A 14,625-nucleotide genomic window follows, 5' to 3' on the forward strand; every position below is an offset into this window, starting at 1 on the left:
ATTTGTGTATACGTAATAAGTAGTAGATTGATTTGAAGTGAGCTTTATATATATATTTTTTACATTATTTACTTACTCATGATTTACGAGTAGATTTTACTTATGCTTGCTTGCTTTTTTACGTTCTTCGGAGGGCATGTTTAGCCGTTGGCTTCGGGCTACTATTAAACTAAACACCCTCAACAAATCCGTACCGTAGTAACGTGGCGGAATATGATCCATACAACTCCGGTTGTTTGAGGAGATACCTTCTCTCAATCAGCGCTTATCGCTATCGACCATATGGTCGATTAATTATTTGAACTTTGTACCGGGTGAGAGTCTTCAACGCTCCCCATTTGTCCGGCCATAATAGCGATAGCGATAAGCGCTGAATGAGGGAAATCGTCGACCACGCCGGCGGGGTCGGTATTGGGGTTCTGAAGTGTTTGTTGTCGCGAGCTGATTGGCCGCCTCTATTCGAAGTATGACTAAGCGTGCCAACATAAATCTTTATTTACTAACATAAAACTTTTTCTTTCTTCGCCACATTTCCACATTGATTTTGAGCAATCTCTTATGACCACCCAATCATCTTTTTCCAAGTGAAATTATTGGAAGTATCAAAACAAAATTGATTGACGTGGAAATTGGTAGCTTCAAACGTTCTTTAGGTAATGCTGTCGGAAAATTTATAAAGAGCTTTCAGTTGCACTAGAATATTAAATTGGATTTTCACTTTAACACCTTACGAAATGATGTAGATATAATGAAGGACTTAAAGACCACGTTTTTCTTATAAAAACACAGATGGCTCTGTACAATATCATCTTCGTTTACGATTCTAATTTCAAGAATTTCAGCTAAATGCATCTTTCATCTTTATAATTCCACCACAACCCACACGAGAGAAAAGTGTTTATCATGATCTTGGTGGAAGAATTCAGTCCAGGAGTTCTGCTTGAGTGGCTTATTGTCAAATGTGAACTCTAATAGCCCACCCAAGTTGAACCTTTAAGGGTTAAATTATCCAGTCTTAACCTTAGTTTTTGCACTAAGTAATTGTAAGCGGATTATAGCGCCGAGACAAATCCATGCGGGGTTTAGCGGTGTTATTTTAATTGTTTTGTTAATTTTTCGTTGTGTTCAATAATAAAAAAAAACCTTATCTAACTTATACGACATGGTACTATATATAGTGAGGGATTATTCAGACCACGTTCCTAAAAATATACAGGGTGTTAGTGACATTGTAATAAAAACTATGAGCTGATTGAGCCCACGATTCTGAGTTGATATCAAGTGGAATTTCCCCTCGGAAAATTCATTAAAAAAAATATATTTTTTTTTATTCTTAGTTTCATACTTTTGCGATGGAAAATTCTAGTTATGCTTGAGCACGTCCTTGTAGCGTAGGTACTGCCCGCGCTGCTTTCGCTTTTCAATTGCTAACTCCGAACAGAAGACGGACTTAAGGGATCTGCAGTCTTCGTAATGTGCCCACACCAATGCGGATGGTGTTTCATTAGCTTCTTTCATTTTCATGGTTTCCATGCCGTGCATATTGGTGCGACGTAAGATTTCGGTCAAAAGCACAGATACTCACGATGCTTTTGGCAGCCGTCGACATTCTCGGGCCAGTCGCAGGAGTGGGCGTTCTCGTTGTACAGTAGACCACCGATGCAGAGCTGCTCCGTGGCGGTGCCGTTCCAGCACGTCCAGTACCTGGTGCAGGAGGTCTCGTGTCCGAAGATGCCGTACAGCCAGTCGCAGTGTTCTGTCTGGATCGGCGGGTCTAAAACAGGATAAAGAGAGACATGAGACAAATAATACATCTTCTTTTATCGTGTGGGTTGTGAGGTGCATTACCAACCTCCTCAACTCTGGTGTCAGGGTTACTATTGAGCCGTCAAAGGCTCCTGACATGTCCCCTATAACGACAACTTACTTACATCCGAAAGTAGTAACCAGAACCACGGATCATGTTACTTTCGCATAATCAGGTGAAAAAAACATAAGTACTATATTTGTCCCAATTAGGGTATCCAGAGGTACATCCACAGCAAAGATGAACTAAGTACAGTTATGAGCAATATAATGTACCCACTTTAGGACTCTGTCGCACTAACATATTTGACATTTAGTGAGACTTACAGTTCAATTTGTCAAAAAAGTTAATGTGACATGGTACCAAAGTGTATACATATTAATGCTCGTGACCGTACCCACACCTCATCCAGCTTACTGTTAGACCAATGTGATAACAATGTGATAAGGCCGCCCAAATTATACTGTATTATTATACTGGGTGTTAGTGACATCGTAACGAATACTGAGAGGGATGATTCAGACCATGATTCTGAGTTAATATCTAGTGGAATTTTCCGTCGCAAAATTCATGAAATTTTGAGTTTTGTTTTTAATTATTTTCAATTCCATATTGTGCTTTTAGCTGCATAGAACCCAAATTTCAATAAAAAAAACAATAATGACAAATTATCGAAAATTTTCGATGTAATGGAGACAACAGCTGCTCGAACGGGTCAACGGCCACACGCACCGCGCGCCGCGCGCCCCGCTCCGCACGCCCCGCTCCGCGCGCCCCGCGCCGCACGCCGGCGGCGGCGCGGCGGCGGCGCGGCCTACAAAGTAGGCACTACGAACCGATCCTATTTCTTTCTCTGTCTATCGTAAATTATAAATTTATTTTATTCTTAAATGGACGGATAATCAACAGGCATTAAATTTATGGAATACACGTTAATTTTAAGCAGAAATCTAAAACAACCGACAGAATTAAGTTGACAGCACACGTCAAATGGTTTGCATACCAGCGAGATACCTTTTTGATTCGACCGGGTTATTCATTCATTTACTCATAGGAATTGGGGCCATTATCTACCTAAAACAGTTGAAACAGTAAATAATTGTATTCTTTGTTGTCATTAGAATAACTAACAACCAACTAACACAACCACCACAGATTAGGTAATTAGTTACCTACTATGTCAACCATCCACCAACTTAGTATGTAAGTACCTACGCAAAACCTCGCTACACAAAAATCGAGCGAGATCGCGTCTAGAATTGGGCGGACACTCTGCCAGAGTGTTGCCTATCGATATTCTATCGATACCTAGTTAAAAAAAACCAATAGTAGGTACCTATCGATAGATCTTTTAGATCAATACCCATTATTGTTACAAAGCAAGACCTATCGGTACTATCGCTAGTATCGATCTAAATGTACTATCACTACTTTCGATAGTTTAGAGAATTTTCAAGTTCAACAATTGATAATCTACCTATCGATAGTTCGGCAACTCCGCCGTGTAGGCAATGTCGGCATGTTCAAAGAAAAAAAATGTCCGAGAGGAGTGATCTTATTTTTCTTGTTACATGTTGGTACCGAGGTACTTATTACATACTAAGTTATTCGTGTTTTAAATCTCATTGTTAAATCATCAGTAAAGAACTAATTAAACCTATCCTGTTCTGTGTACAATATTCATGTAACGGCTACGTGCTTACATAAGTACCTAGTAGACGGGAGCAACGACTTAACGTACCTTCCGAAGCACGGATCATTTTACTTTCGGACAATCAGGTGATCAGCCTGTAACGTCCCAACCAAAGGCCTTATAAACAGATTTTTGTGATATGTCCCCACCGGAATACGACCCCGTACCCTCCGCATCCCATCGCTCAACCACTGGACCACATAGGCCAAGAAGGTTCTAAGACATAATTAAAGGATCCTGGGACGCAAGACCTCCGAGTTAGGGCTTGTTTGATCTGTCTTGATGGATACTCGGACGTGAATAGCCTCACGGATCAAGGGCAACGCGCGCCAATAAAGTAGGCATTACGAACAGATACTAGGTATTTCTTTGAGTTGATAGGTATCAAGTGAAGTTTCCTGTCGCAAAATTCATAAAAAAATTAGATTTTTTTCAGTCCCATATTGTGTTTTAAGCTGCATAGAACGCACATTTAAAATAAACAAATAAAAATTACTAATTATTAAATTTTATCAATGTCATCAATAATAATAATAACGTATCTACAACTTCAGCTATGCGCAGGTGAATAACCGGCGCACGGGTCAAGGGCAACGTTCGCCAATAAAGTAGGCATACGAACAGATACTATTTCTTTCTCTGTCACTTGCACCATAAACATACTTCTCTCTCTCTGTCTAGTCGTCGGCTCGACTCGGCCGCGGCCGGCGCGTCGTCGGCGCGCCTTTGATGCTTTGCGCTAACGCCGCCGCGCGCTTCCGCTCAGTCGAATACTAAGCTTGACCCGAATCGCGTGATGTTTTCCGAGGATATTTTTTTCGTGTTTGTGAGTGTTTTGTGTTTGTTTTATTCTGTAAATGAGTAGTGTCGACTATGATGATAGATCATAGACCATTTACTGCACAAAAGTATGGAAGATTGTTGATGTTTATTAAAGAGCAAGGTGTTATGTTTGTGAGTGCGTGTGATACCTACCTACCGCGGAGGAAACGCGATGTTGCATACCTACGTGACGTGACTTGTTCTAGGGTACCTACCTAGGTACTTCATCCGAAGGAATAACAATTAAGGTAAGGCAAGAGTAGGGTTTTTATTGTTAATAAGTTAGGAACGTTTTAATAACTGGTAGGTAGGTACCGTGCGTGAAAAATCGTGGCAGTAGGTGTTCTACTTCAACAAAACATTTTTAAACGTTGCACCACTAAGCATCTAAATACAAGAGAATGAAAACTCCTACCTAGATACAACATCGTATCACGCACGTACGCGTAACGTAGCCGTGCGTAGGTTTAACGTCTGTGTGCCGCGTTGTTCGACTTACATTGCGGCACAGTAAAAATTCAAAATCTTAATTAAACATTTGCGACAAGAAAAACACCCACCATCGTTTTTAGTACAATCAAATAGGCGTTCCATTTTTTTTTTTCGTTACGATGTCCCTAACACCCTGTATATCTGATTGTTGAAATTTAGTTCTGTGCAATAAATTATATTTCATTTGATTTGACTTGATAGCCGTATCATATAAAATCATACGTTTCAGACAATTTGTGATACCATTGTCGCTGAGTCGTGCACTTTTTTCATGGGTGCGCAAGGCAATTGGGTCGTGGACCAGGTTCAAGATAAATTATAAAAGTCTGATTACTAAATAAAGACTGATCTAAAAGTAACGGAAAATATTTTCTATTTAACTTATTTACAAATTCTAATCAAGAAAATCGTTATAATAAGTCCGACATCTTATGTTTTTTACCGACTTCAAAAAAGGAGGAGGTTCTCAATTCGACCGTATATTTTTTTTTTTTTTTTTTTTTTATGTTTGTTCGGGCATATCTTCGTCGTATATGAACCGATTTTGATAATTCTTTTTTTGTTTGAAAGGAGATATACCCAAGGGGGTCCCATGTCAAGGAAGTCAGGATCTGATGATGGAAGACTAGAGAAATCGAGGGGAATTTTCAAAAATCGTAGGAGCGACTAGTGCGTTTGTAAAGTCATATTGATCGGATCGATCTTTAGGCTTCGGGAAAACTTCCCGGCCTTCGAAAACTGGTCAGCATCAGGGAGATACCCTATGGCCTGGCAAAACTATACAACCTGGAGCAATTTTTCTTTCACGAAACGTATTTAAATCTTGATCAAATCCAATCGCCGGTGCAAAAAACAAAATGGCGGAAAAAAAAGATGGCCGCCATACAAAATTTTGTCGATTTTGGAAGAAGCCCGTTTGGGTAAAAATAATGTATGGGGCGCTTACTCAAAACGTCATGTAGAGTATGGAAATACTTTCTGATCACCAAAAACTGCTCCGCATCAGAGAGATACTCTACGGCCTGGCAAAACTATCGCACGTGAACCAATATTTCTTTCAGAGCACTTATTTAAATCTTGGTCAAATTCCATAGCGCGTAAAAAAAAAACAAAATGGCGGAAAAACAAGATGGCCGCCATACACAATTTTGTTTTTTCAGAAAATGTCTCGGGATATAAAATATATATCGGGGTTGTGGTCGGATCGTCATGTTAAGTATGGAAATACTTCCCGATTTTCAAAAACTGCTCCGCATCAGGGTGACACCCTACGGCCTGGCGAAACTATCACACCTGAACCAATTTTTCTTTCACGAAACCTATTTAAATCTTGGTCGAATTTAATGGCCGGTGAAAAAAATACAAAATGGCGAAAAAACAAGATGGCCGCCATACAAAATTTTGTTTTTCCAGAAAATGTCTTGGGGGTAAAAATGATGTATAGGCGTGTGATCGGAACGTCATCTTTGAAAACTGCTCCCAATCAGGGAGACATCCTACGGCCTGGCAAACCTATTGCACCTGGATTTTGTTTGTTTCCACGACACCCATTTAAATCTTGGTCAAATTCTGTCGCCGGTGAAAAAGAACAAAGTGGCGGAAAAACAAGATGGCCGCCATACGAAGAGGGACAGTTTCGAATAAACAGGACACGCGAGCTGCTTTAGCAGCGAGCGAACCACGCGAAATCTACTGTATCTATATGTATGCGTGAGTGTGTATGATAGCAGCTTCCACTGACAACCACATGTGTGTATGTACACATACACATGTGTGTGTGTGTGTGCGTGTGTGTGCGCGTGTGTGTGTGTGTGTGCGTGTGTCTGTGTGTGTGCGTGTGTACGTGCGCGTGTGCTCGTGTGCGTTAGCGCGTGTGTGAGTGTGTGTGTGTAAACATGTTCATCAATAATAATTGTGATCACTACTAATAATATATTATATTATTATATATGAATATAAATCAGAAAATCTGTCTGTCTGCATCCTTGCTCGGTCTAACCATCACTTAAAATCGTAAAATAAAATAAAATTTTTAACAAAAAAAAACCGACTTCAAACGCAAAACTAAAAAGCAATAAATAAATTTACTTCGCACAAAGTAATTAGTACGTATTTTCAATTAGTTAATTATTTTATAATTCTGAAGTCGGTGCCAAGTAAATGCTACAACAACCCTACTACAATATCAAATTACTATGTACACACAATATTGTTTAATACCTATATCAAAGCAATTACAAAACAATGTCAAACAAAAAATTACAAAACAATCAGTAAGTATTGAAAAATATATGAATCGGTACTTCGTTGTAGCATTTCCTTGGCACCGGTTTCAGATTTATAAAATAATTAACTAATTGAAAATACGTACTAATTACTTTGTGCGAAGTAAATTTATTTATTGCTTTTTAGTTTTGCGTTTGAAGTCGGTTTTTTTTTGTTAAAAATTTTATTTTATTCTATGACGTCACAGTGTGCTTTTTCATACGAATACGAATAGTAATTTCGTATTTTGACGTTTAGTAAAAAGTAACTGATTTGACTAGTTGGGAATAGAAGAAGACAAGAAGCCTGTTGTAGCATATTTATGTAGGTACTATAATACTCACTGATCTGAACTTTAGGGTACTCGCAGTAGTTAGACCTCCATGGGTAGTCACAGCCCTCGGTCACTCCACGATGCTTGCCAGCGAACACCAGCCCATTGGGACAGTCATACTGGACCGACTGCCCGTTGTCACACTCCCAATATTTGTCACAGTACTTGTCATCGGCTACTACTCTGGACTTGGTCTTGCACGGGTCTTCGACTTGTGTGCTGGTGACTATTGTTACACTGGCCAGGATGGCTGGAACAAAAGAAGATCGTGTTGTAGATACAGCTATTCGATACATTGTTAATTCCCAGAATAAAAATAAACTTAATGCTTTAGATATCAGTCTAAAATAGATAGAAGCGGCATTGTCACTAAAACCATTTCCTTCCTGCCAACCTTCGTTCTTCTATTTATACATACATGTCAGTCACATGTACATAGGTATATAATTACGTTTTTGCTGATGCCCAAAGAAAATATCCACAATAATTTATGAAATAATTGTGTCTATCGTTGACAAAGCTTTTGCGGTTAAGATTTTATTAGGTGGAATGTTGGTAGTATTGAATGGAGTTCTGAAACGCGCAAGCAAAATTTACACAGCGCGACGCAACTTCTAACATGACACTATTGGATCGTCGATCCCTTATCACATTGTCAACTTGTGCCTACGCTCTGTACCACGAAAACATCCTTCGGGCGGCAGCACACCTTCGCTAAATTCTTCAGTCATAAAGTGACACAATGAGCAAAGGAAAATCTAGAAACAGTCAAATATGAGGTCCACGATAAACCCCAAGGATATTTATACTTGAGTAAGTATTAAAGAATCCAGTGTACGTAACGTTCCTTACACAGGTAGGGTCCTCATAAACAGTACCGTTTAAAAACCCTTTTCGTCAGCAAAGACCAATTGTCGATAGGTATGTTGGTATAGGTATGGTATCTGAAATGTTATGGCTCAATCTCAGCGTAAAAAAGAAATCCTTTCATTTTTTCTTTTTTTGTCGAGCGTTTGAATATGGAATGAAATTCGCATCACAAAAGAGTATGTAAAGAATGTAGGTTACTTTGTGGATTCCTTTCTGAACGACAGGTTATTTAACGATGGCATGTATTTTTTTTATTATTTCGGTATGTGGTTTTTTTGTAAAGGAAGTGAGTGGAATATGCCCGATGCTTCCGGTTGATTGCGGGGCTTGTGCGTCGGAGCGCATTTTTTTTTAACTTGACATTCTGCTAAGTTGGATGAATAGAGTTGTTTCCTTAGACGCGTGATACCGCTACAGTTGACGGTGACATTTTTTTTTTTATAAAAATATGTAGAAGGCCGTGATGATGTTGTAGGAGCCCTATTCTATATCTACTTCTGCATGGAGTACCTAAGTAAGACATTATCTAGGTTAGGTTAGTTCCGCCCTGTAGTTCCGGGCGTAAGAATAGGGCTACGGTACCCCCTGCCTGTCGTAAAAGGGGACACTGGGGATCGTGGGTGGTAAGGGCACGATTTCCGGGAGAAAAAACTGGGATGGCGTAGGGGGTGGGGATCTACCCCGGGATGCGCTTTAATAAAAGCAGGTGCGAGGGAAGCACCGGTGCGTTCGACAGAGGTCCCGGAGCTCCCTGACATGCGCAGCAGAGGGCCATCGGAGGGGTTTTAGTCGGTAAGAGTCCGACATAACCTCGTTACTCCCCCGGGCGACAAGGTAACCATGAGGATTTCCCCTTCGCCACGAAAAAATAGTTAGGTTAGTTAGTAGGCAGACAGTAGACAGCATTCCCTGGGTCGAAACCGGCGTTGTTTTCCAAGCGCAACATTGAATCCGTACTTCATAAACACATACATGCATACATAAACTCACGCCTATTTCCCACCGGGGTGAGCAGAGACTATACAATTCCATTTCCTTCGATCCTGACACACTTCTCTTGCTTCCTCCACATTCATCAATCGCTTCAAACGCGCACGCCGGTTCAGAGTAGATCGTACTAAACCTATTCTAAGGACATCTCCAATCCATGCTCCATCTGCATGGGAAAATTACTTTTAACCCAACAGGGTACTTTTGAGGAAAAATGTAACGACGATTTATTACTTATTCAATATTCTCCAACATTTTTGCCTTAGCGTTTATTTTGGGATCCCTTTATCGAATAAATTGACAGGCGCCGTTTAGCACGATTTATTATTGAATAAAATCGAAATTGATTTAAATAGAAACTCTTTACGTTATTCTGGCCTCTGCCTTCCCTGGATAGCGAAGTGTAATACAATTTTATAATAAAAGCTATTAACATTCTTTGCACTCCGAAACGTATCCAGTTTATGCGAGTGCTGCACACTTCAATCTTAATAAGACAAGCTAGGGTTAACTAACATATAGTGCTTATGTTACCTAGTAATAAAGCTCAAATCTATCATCACTTTTACAAAAAATACCGCCTTCGGAACGCTTTCCTACCCATGCGTATATGGATCTTAATAGATTTCAAACCATAACTATTTGCAACTGCAACGCATCAAAATCAACTTAATTGTGATGTTGAAATAAAAGTTATTACAATAGCAAAACTAATATTATGTTTGTTTGTAAGTGTAACATACATATTGGGTAATATCGTAAACCGTAGCATGTAATGATGATGACCGTAGTGCTATAAACACAAAGTGTGCTTTAAGTGCTATAAAGGTTTTGGCACACGATTAGTTTTAAAACTGATGTGGCTCAGTTGGTGACAGCTGCTCACTACTTGAGCAGGTTAAGTTAATTGTGCAAAACATCTTAAGTTCAAAACCAACGATGTATTGTAATATTCATATACAGGGTGTTAGTGAGACCGTAACGAAAACTCAGGGGGATGATTCAGCTCATGATTCTGACTGAATTTTCCATCGCAGGAGAATGGAATTCAAAATAATTTAAAAAACAAAGAAAAACAACTCAATCCCAAGTAATCAAATGACAAAACAACGTATCTTGGGTCTTCTTCTTCTAAAACTGCAATTTCGGCGTCGGTGACCACCACCGCAAAGTCTTCCCTATTCTGAGCCAGTCTGGAGAGCGCGGCTGCGTCCCTATTTTCAGTCCATTTCTTAATATTATCCAGCCAATTTATCCTCCTTCTACCTCTTCCCCGTTTCCCATCTATTTTCCCTTCCAAAATTTCCTTCAATATGCGGTATCTGGTGTGTCTATGTATGTGCCCAAAATATGCAATTTTACGTTTTTTCAATGTGGCTAAAACTTCCCTCTTCTTCTTCATTCTCTTTAATCACATTCACAAATCACAAATGTAGATGTCTACATTTGTGATTTTCTCAGTCCATGATATTTTCAACATACGTCTGTATAACCACATCTCAAATGCTTCTATTTTGGTTTCCATCGCTTTATTTAATGTTCAACTTTCAGCACCGTAGAATAATATCTTGGGTACTTACAATACAACTAATAAACATCAAAAAATGTTATGGTCATCTAAGGAAAGGTAAAGCAATCGAAGCTCTATCGATGATAGAGCACGAACAGTTTAATTTTATGAAAGACCCGTGTTTTTGCATTTGAATATTCCATATTTCTATCGAAGTGATATCTAAGATTGGCAAGGCTGATTTTATAGGAGGCGATTTTCTGTCGTGACGTGCAAATCGCTTTAGAACGAATTTGTACCGCATACAATAATGTAGCGACCACTATTTGTAACCATTATAGATGGTAATATTGCTCACCTATCACGTTGGTATAACAGAAAGCTTTTCACATGCGTGAGGTGTGGGTACTTAGTTTATATATCTTGTAATGAATAAACCTCTGACTACCCCGATTGGGATATAATCGTGAGCTTATGTCATGTTGTTGTAAATATGTGAATTATAAATACTAGTTATATAATTGGGTATCCTAGGTCAAAGATAAATTATGAAATTCTGATTTTTACTAAATAAAGACAGATCTACAACTGTCAGAAACGTTTTCTTTTGTCTATTTAATTTTTTTTAAAATTTTAATGAAGAATATTGCAATAATAAGTGCGAAATGTTATCACATTTTTCTATGACGTCACAGTGTGCTTTTTCATACAAATTCCATAGTAATTTCGTGTTTTGACGTTTAGTAAAAAAGTAACTGATTTGACTAGTTAGAAACACACCACACCCCGGACACCCATACAAAAATCTCATTTTTAGCGTGTGCTGCCTATGATGTAAGTGCGAGTGAGATAGATAGTCCGTGCGCTCTCCTTACTCCTTAGTGGCTTACGGCCATTTCAGACTAAAAAAGTAAGGCCGATAGAAAAACAAAAAAATTGAAGTCAATTTAAATTTGGAATTCAATGGGTAGATAATACTGGGCCGTAGAACACACGATAGAAAAACAAACATTTTGAACTCAATTTAAATTTGGGATTCAATGGTTAAATAATACTGAGCCGTCTAATAGGTAGCTCTAATCAAGGATAAAATAAAACAGGCTACAATCACCTCGTGTGAAGCCAGCCTAAATGACCACTCGCAATGGAGTAAACATTAGAATTAGGCAATACATTGACGAGTTTATGTTTGGAAATAAATTTCCCATGTGACTATCAATGTTATAATCAACGACATGTGTTTACGTTTTGATTTTGCAAGTGTTGATAATTACCTATTGAAATATTACCGTCAAGTAAAGGTCGTACGTTCTACAATGTAAGGGCTTATTACACTGTCCAATCTATCCCGATACGTCAAGGTCGCGGGTATTAGGATCGGGTAGCGTAATAGCTCATCGGTGGGCGGGAGCACGATTTTGCCATACACTTAATACCGACAAGTCATCGAGCCAGAAGGATTGAGTTAACAAGCTCTGTTAAGCGATGTTCTCTCACTAGGTATAGAATAAGGAATAATACATATCAGGCAGTACGGGTTCCGAGACGCGAGAGCCGCGAATTATACAAGGTGTTAGTGACGTCGTAACGAGTACAGGGGGGTTAAAATGGCCACATCGAAGCAATTCATCTAAGAAAGCAATATTGCTATTTGACAGTTCTTTGCATTGCGCACTTACTTTTATATGCGCAAATGTCAAATTGCAATATTGCTTTCTTAGATGAATTGCTTCGATGTGGCCATTTTAACCCCTCTGAGGGGGAAGATTGATAGACGATTAATGATTACCTAAATGATAAAAATGGTACAATGGTAAATGGTGGCCTGGTATTGAATGTGTTTCTAGTTATTAAATAACTTGTAATGTATACCCTCATTGATTTAAAAGATGTGTTGCTGTTGCAGTTTCTTGTCATCTCAGCCATAAATATAAACCTTGCGAAATGACGTAAATTAAAAAAATGTTAGATTGATCTCCAACAAGTTTATCCATGATAATTACGTTGAATAAATGATTCTGATTTCTGAATCCTTTTAGGCAATGTCTCAGACCTGAAGATTGCAACCACCTTATAGTTAAGTACCCTACTAAGTTATCAATATTGTAGAGCTCTCATAACTCCCAATGTATGCGACTCATTGTTTACTAAAAACTTTACTACCACTATAACAACTCGTAACCATGGCAACCTATAAACCGCAATTCATTCATTCGTACAACCATACAACATAACACTCATACATAATAGAAACCTGCATAATTAATACATCTGACGGTACAGCAATATTTGTCTTACAAATTACCATAGCACTACAAACTATTGTCTCACGTTATGTCACTATATGCGCATGCGCAGAGAAAGCTCTTCCGTCTTGCGCAATTGACATTGACTGTTTGCTATTGTTTGATAACATGCTCGCAATGGTGTAACATGCTATATTGTTATTTAATAGCTTATTTTTGAACTTTCGTCTTTATAGCTCGCTAATTTCCATTAATTCTCCAAATTCCGCCTCATTTGGTTGTTCTTTTTTTAAATTAGCATACGGTCAATGCATTATCCATTGATGTATAAATATGTTACTATATTGACACTATCTCCCTATTTGAAATGAGATCCATTCATTTCATATCCGGCGAGGAAACATCCGGTTTAGCTTCCCATAAAGCAAATATTATTTGCTTTATGGGAAGCTAAATCCGGTTTAGCTTCCCATAAAGCAAATATTATTTGCTTTATGGGAAGCTAAACCGGATGTTTCCTCGCCGGATATGAAATGAATGGATCTCATTTCAAATAGGGAGATAGTGTCAATATAGTAACATATTTATACATCAATGGATAATGCATTGACCGTATGCTAATTTAAAAAAAGAACAACCAAATGAGGCGGAATTTGGAGAATTAATGGAAATTAGCGAGCTATAAAGACGAAATATCGTTTATGAACAAAACCACAGAACAAAATGTACCGAATCATGTGACGTAAATGCAATTCAAAAATGGAAGCGAATTAGAACAACGGAACCATCTTTGAGCTTATTTACTCATTTAATTTAAAATAAATCGTTCAATTCATCGTTCAATTCGTCACATCGTTTAATTTAAATTTGGATATATTTTCTTTTTTAGTAAACGTCACAAATAAAAAATATTTTGTTGTCGCAACAAAAAGGTTTTCTGTATTTTTTTGAAATTATTGAAATGCACAGAATTTGGGCAAATGTTTACCTGTAGATTTTTAGTTTACTCCAAACTACCTAATTAGTGTCGAAGGTTATCTCAATTTACTAAATGAATAAGTCTGAGGATAATAAATAGCTTACCTTTCGAGACTTTAATTTACTTTTAAAGAGGTTCTTTTGATGTCACTTTTAATAAAACTTTTTCAAGAAATAAGATCTCTGTGGACGGTTATACTCGGAAAGCTTTTGAGACTTCGTTTTGGGGCTTCGTTTATAGATGTATGATATACAGCTGAAAGACTGTTTAATAAGATAATACAAGTGGATTTTTCCTTTGCAAAAGTATAGAATTGAAAATAAGTAATATAAAAAAACAAATAAAAAAAACATAAATTTTGCGACGGAAAATTCCACTTGATATCACCTCAGAATCATGGTCTGAATCATCCCTCAAAGTTTTCGTTACGATGGCACTAACACCCTGTATAATAAATAACTTTCATGCAGGTCTCTGCTGAGAAACTTGAGAAATAGAGTTTATATTCTAGTGAATGTAATAGTAGTTACGTAGGTATTGGTAGGTATTTACCTAGGTATCTATTCGTGCGTATTCAATTAAAACATTAACTAACTAGGCTCATGATCATCAATTTA

The 14,625-nt window shown here is 38.1% G+C and overlaps 1 protein-coding gene across 1 annotated transcript in view; it reads right to left on the minus strand.

Annotated features, from left to right (window-relative positions):
* LOC126380868 (protein obstructor-E-like) overlaps nucleotides 1-14,625 on the minus strand; it is a 92,353-nt gene that overhangs the window by 15,072 nt on the left and 62,656 nt on the right. The window contains exons 3-4 of the mRNA XM_050030453.1: nucleotides 7,424-7,663; nucleotides 1,586-1,774 (exon numbers count right to left, since the gene is read on the minus strand). Of these exons, the coding sequence (XP_049886410.1) occupies nucleotides 1,586-1,774; nucleotides 7,424-7,663 (429 nt within the window). The remainder of the gene's footprint in view (nucleotides 1-1,585; nucleotides 1,775-7,423; nucleotides 7,664-14,625) is intronic.

This window comes from Pectinophora gossypiella, chromosome 3 (genome assembly GCF_024362695.1).
Source record: "Pectinophora gossypiella chromosome 3, ilPecGoss1.1, whole genome shotgun sequence".
In the NCBI taxonomy this organism is placed as follows: Eukaryota; Metazoa; Arthropoda; class Insecta; order Lepidoptera; family Gelechiidae; genus Pectinophora; species Pectinophora gossypiella.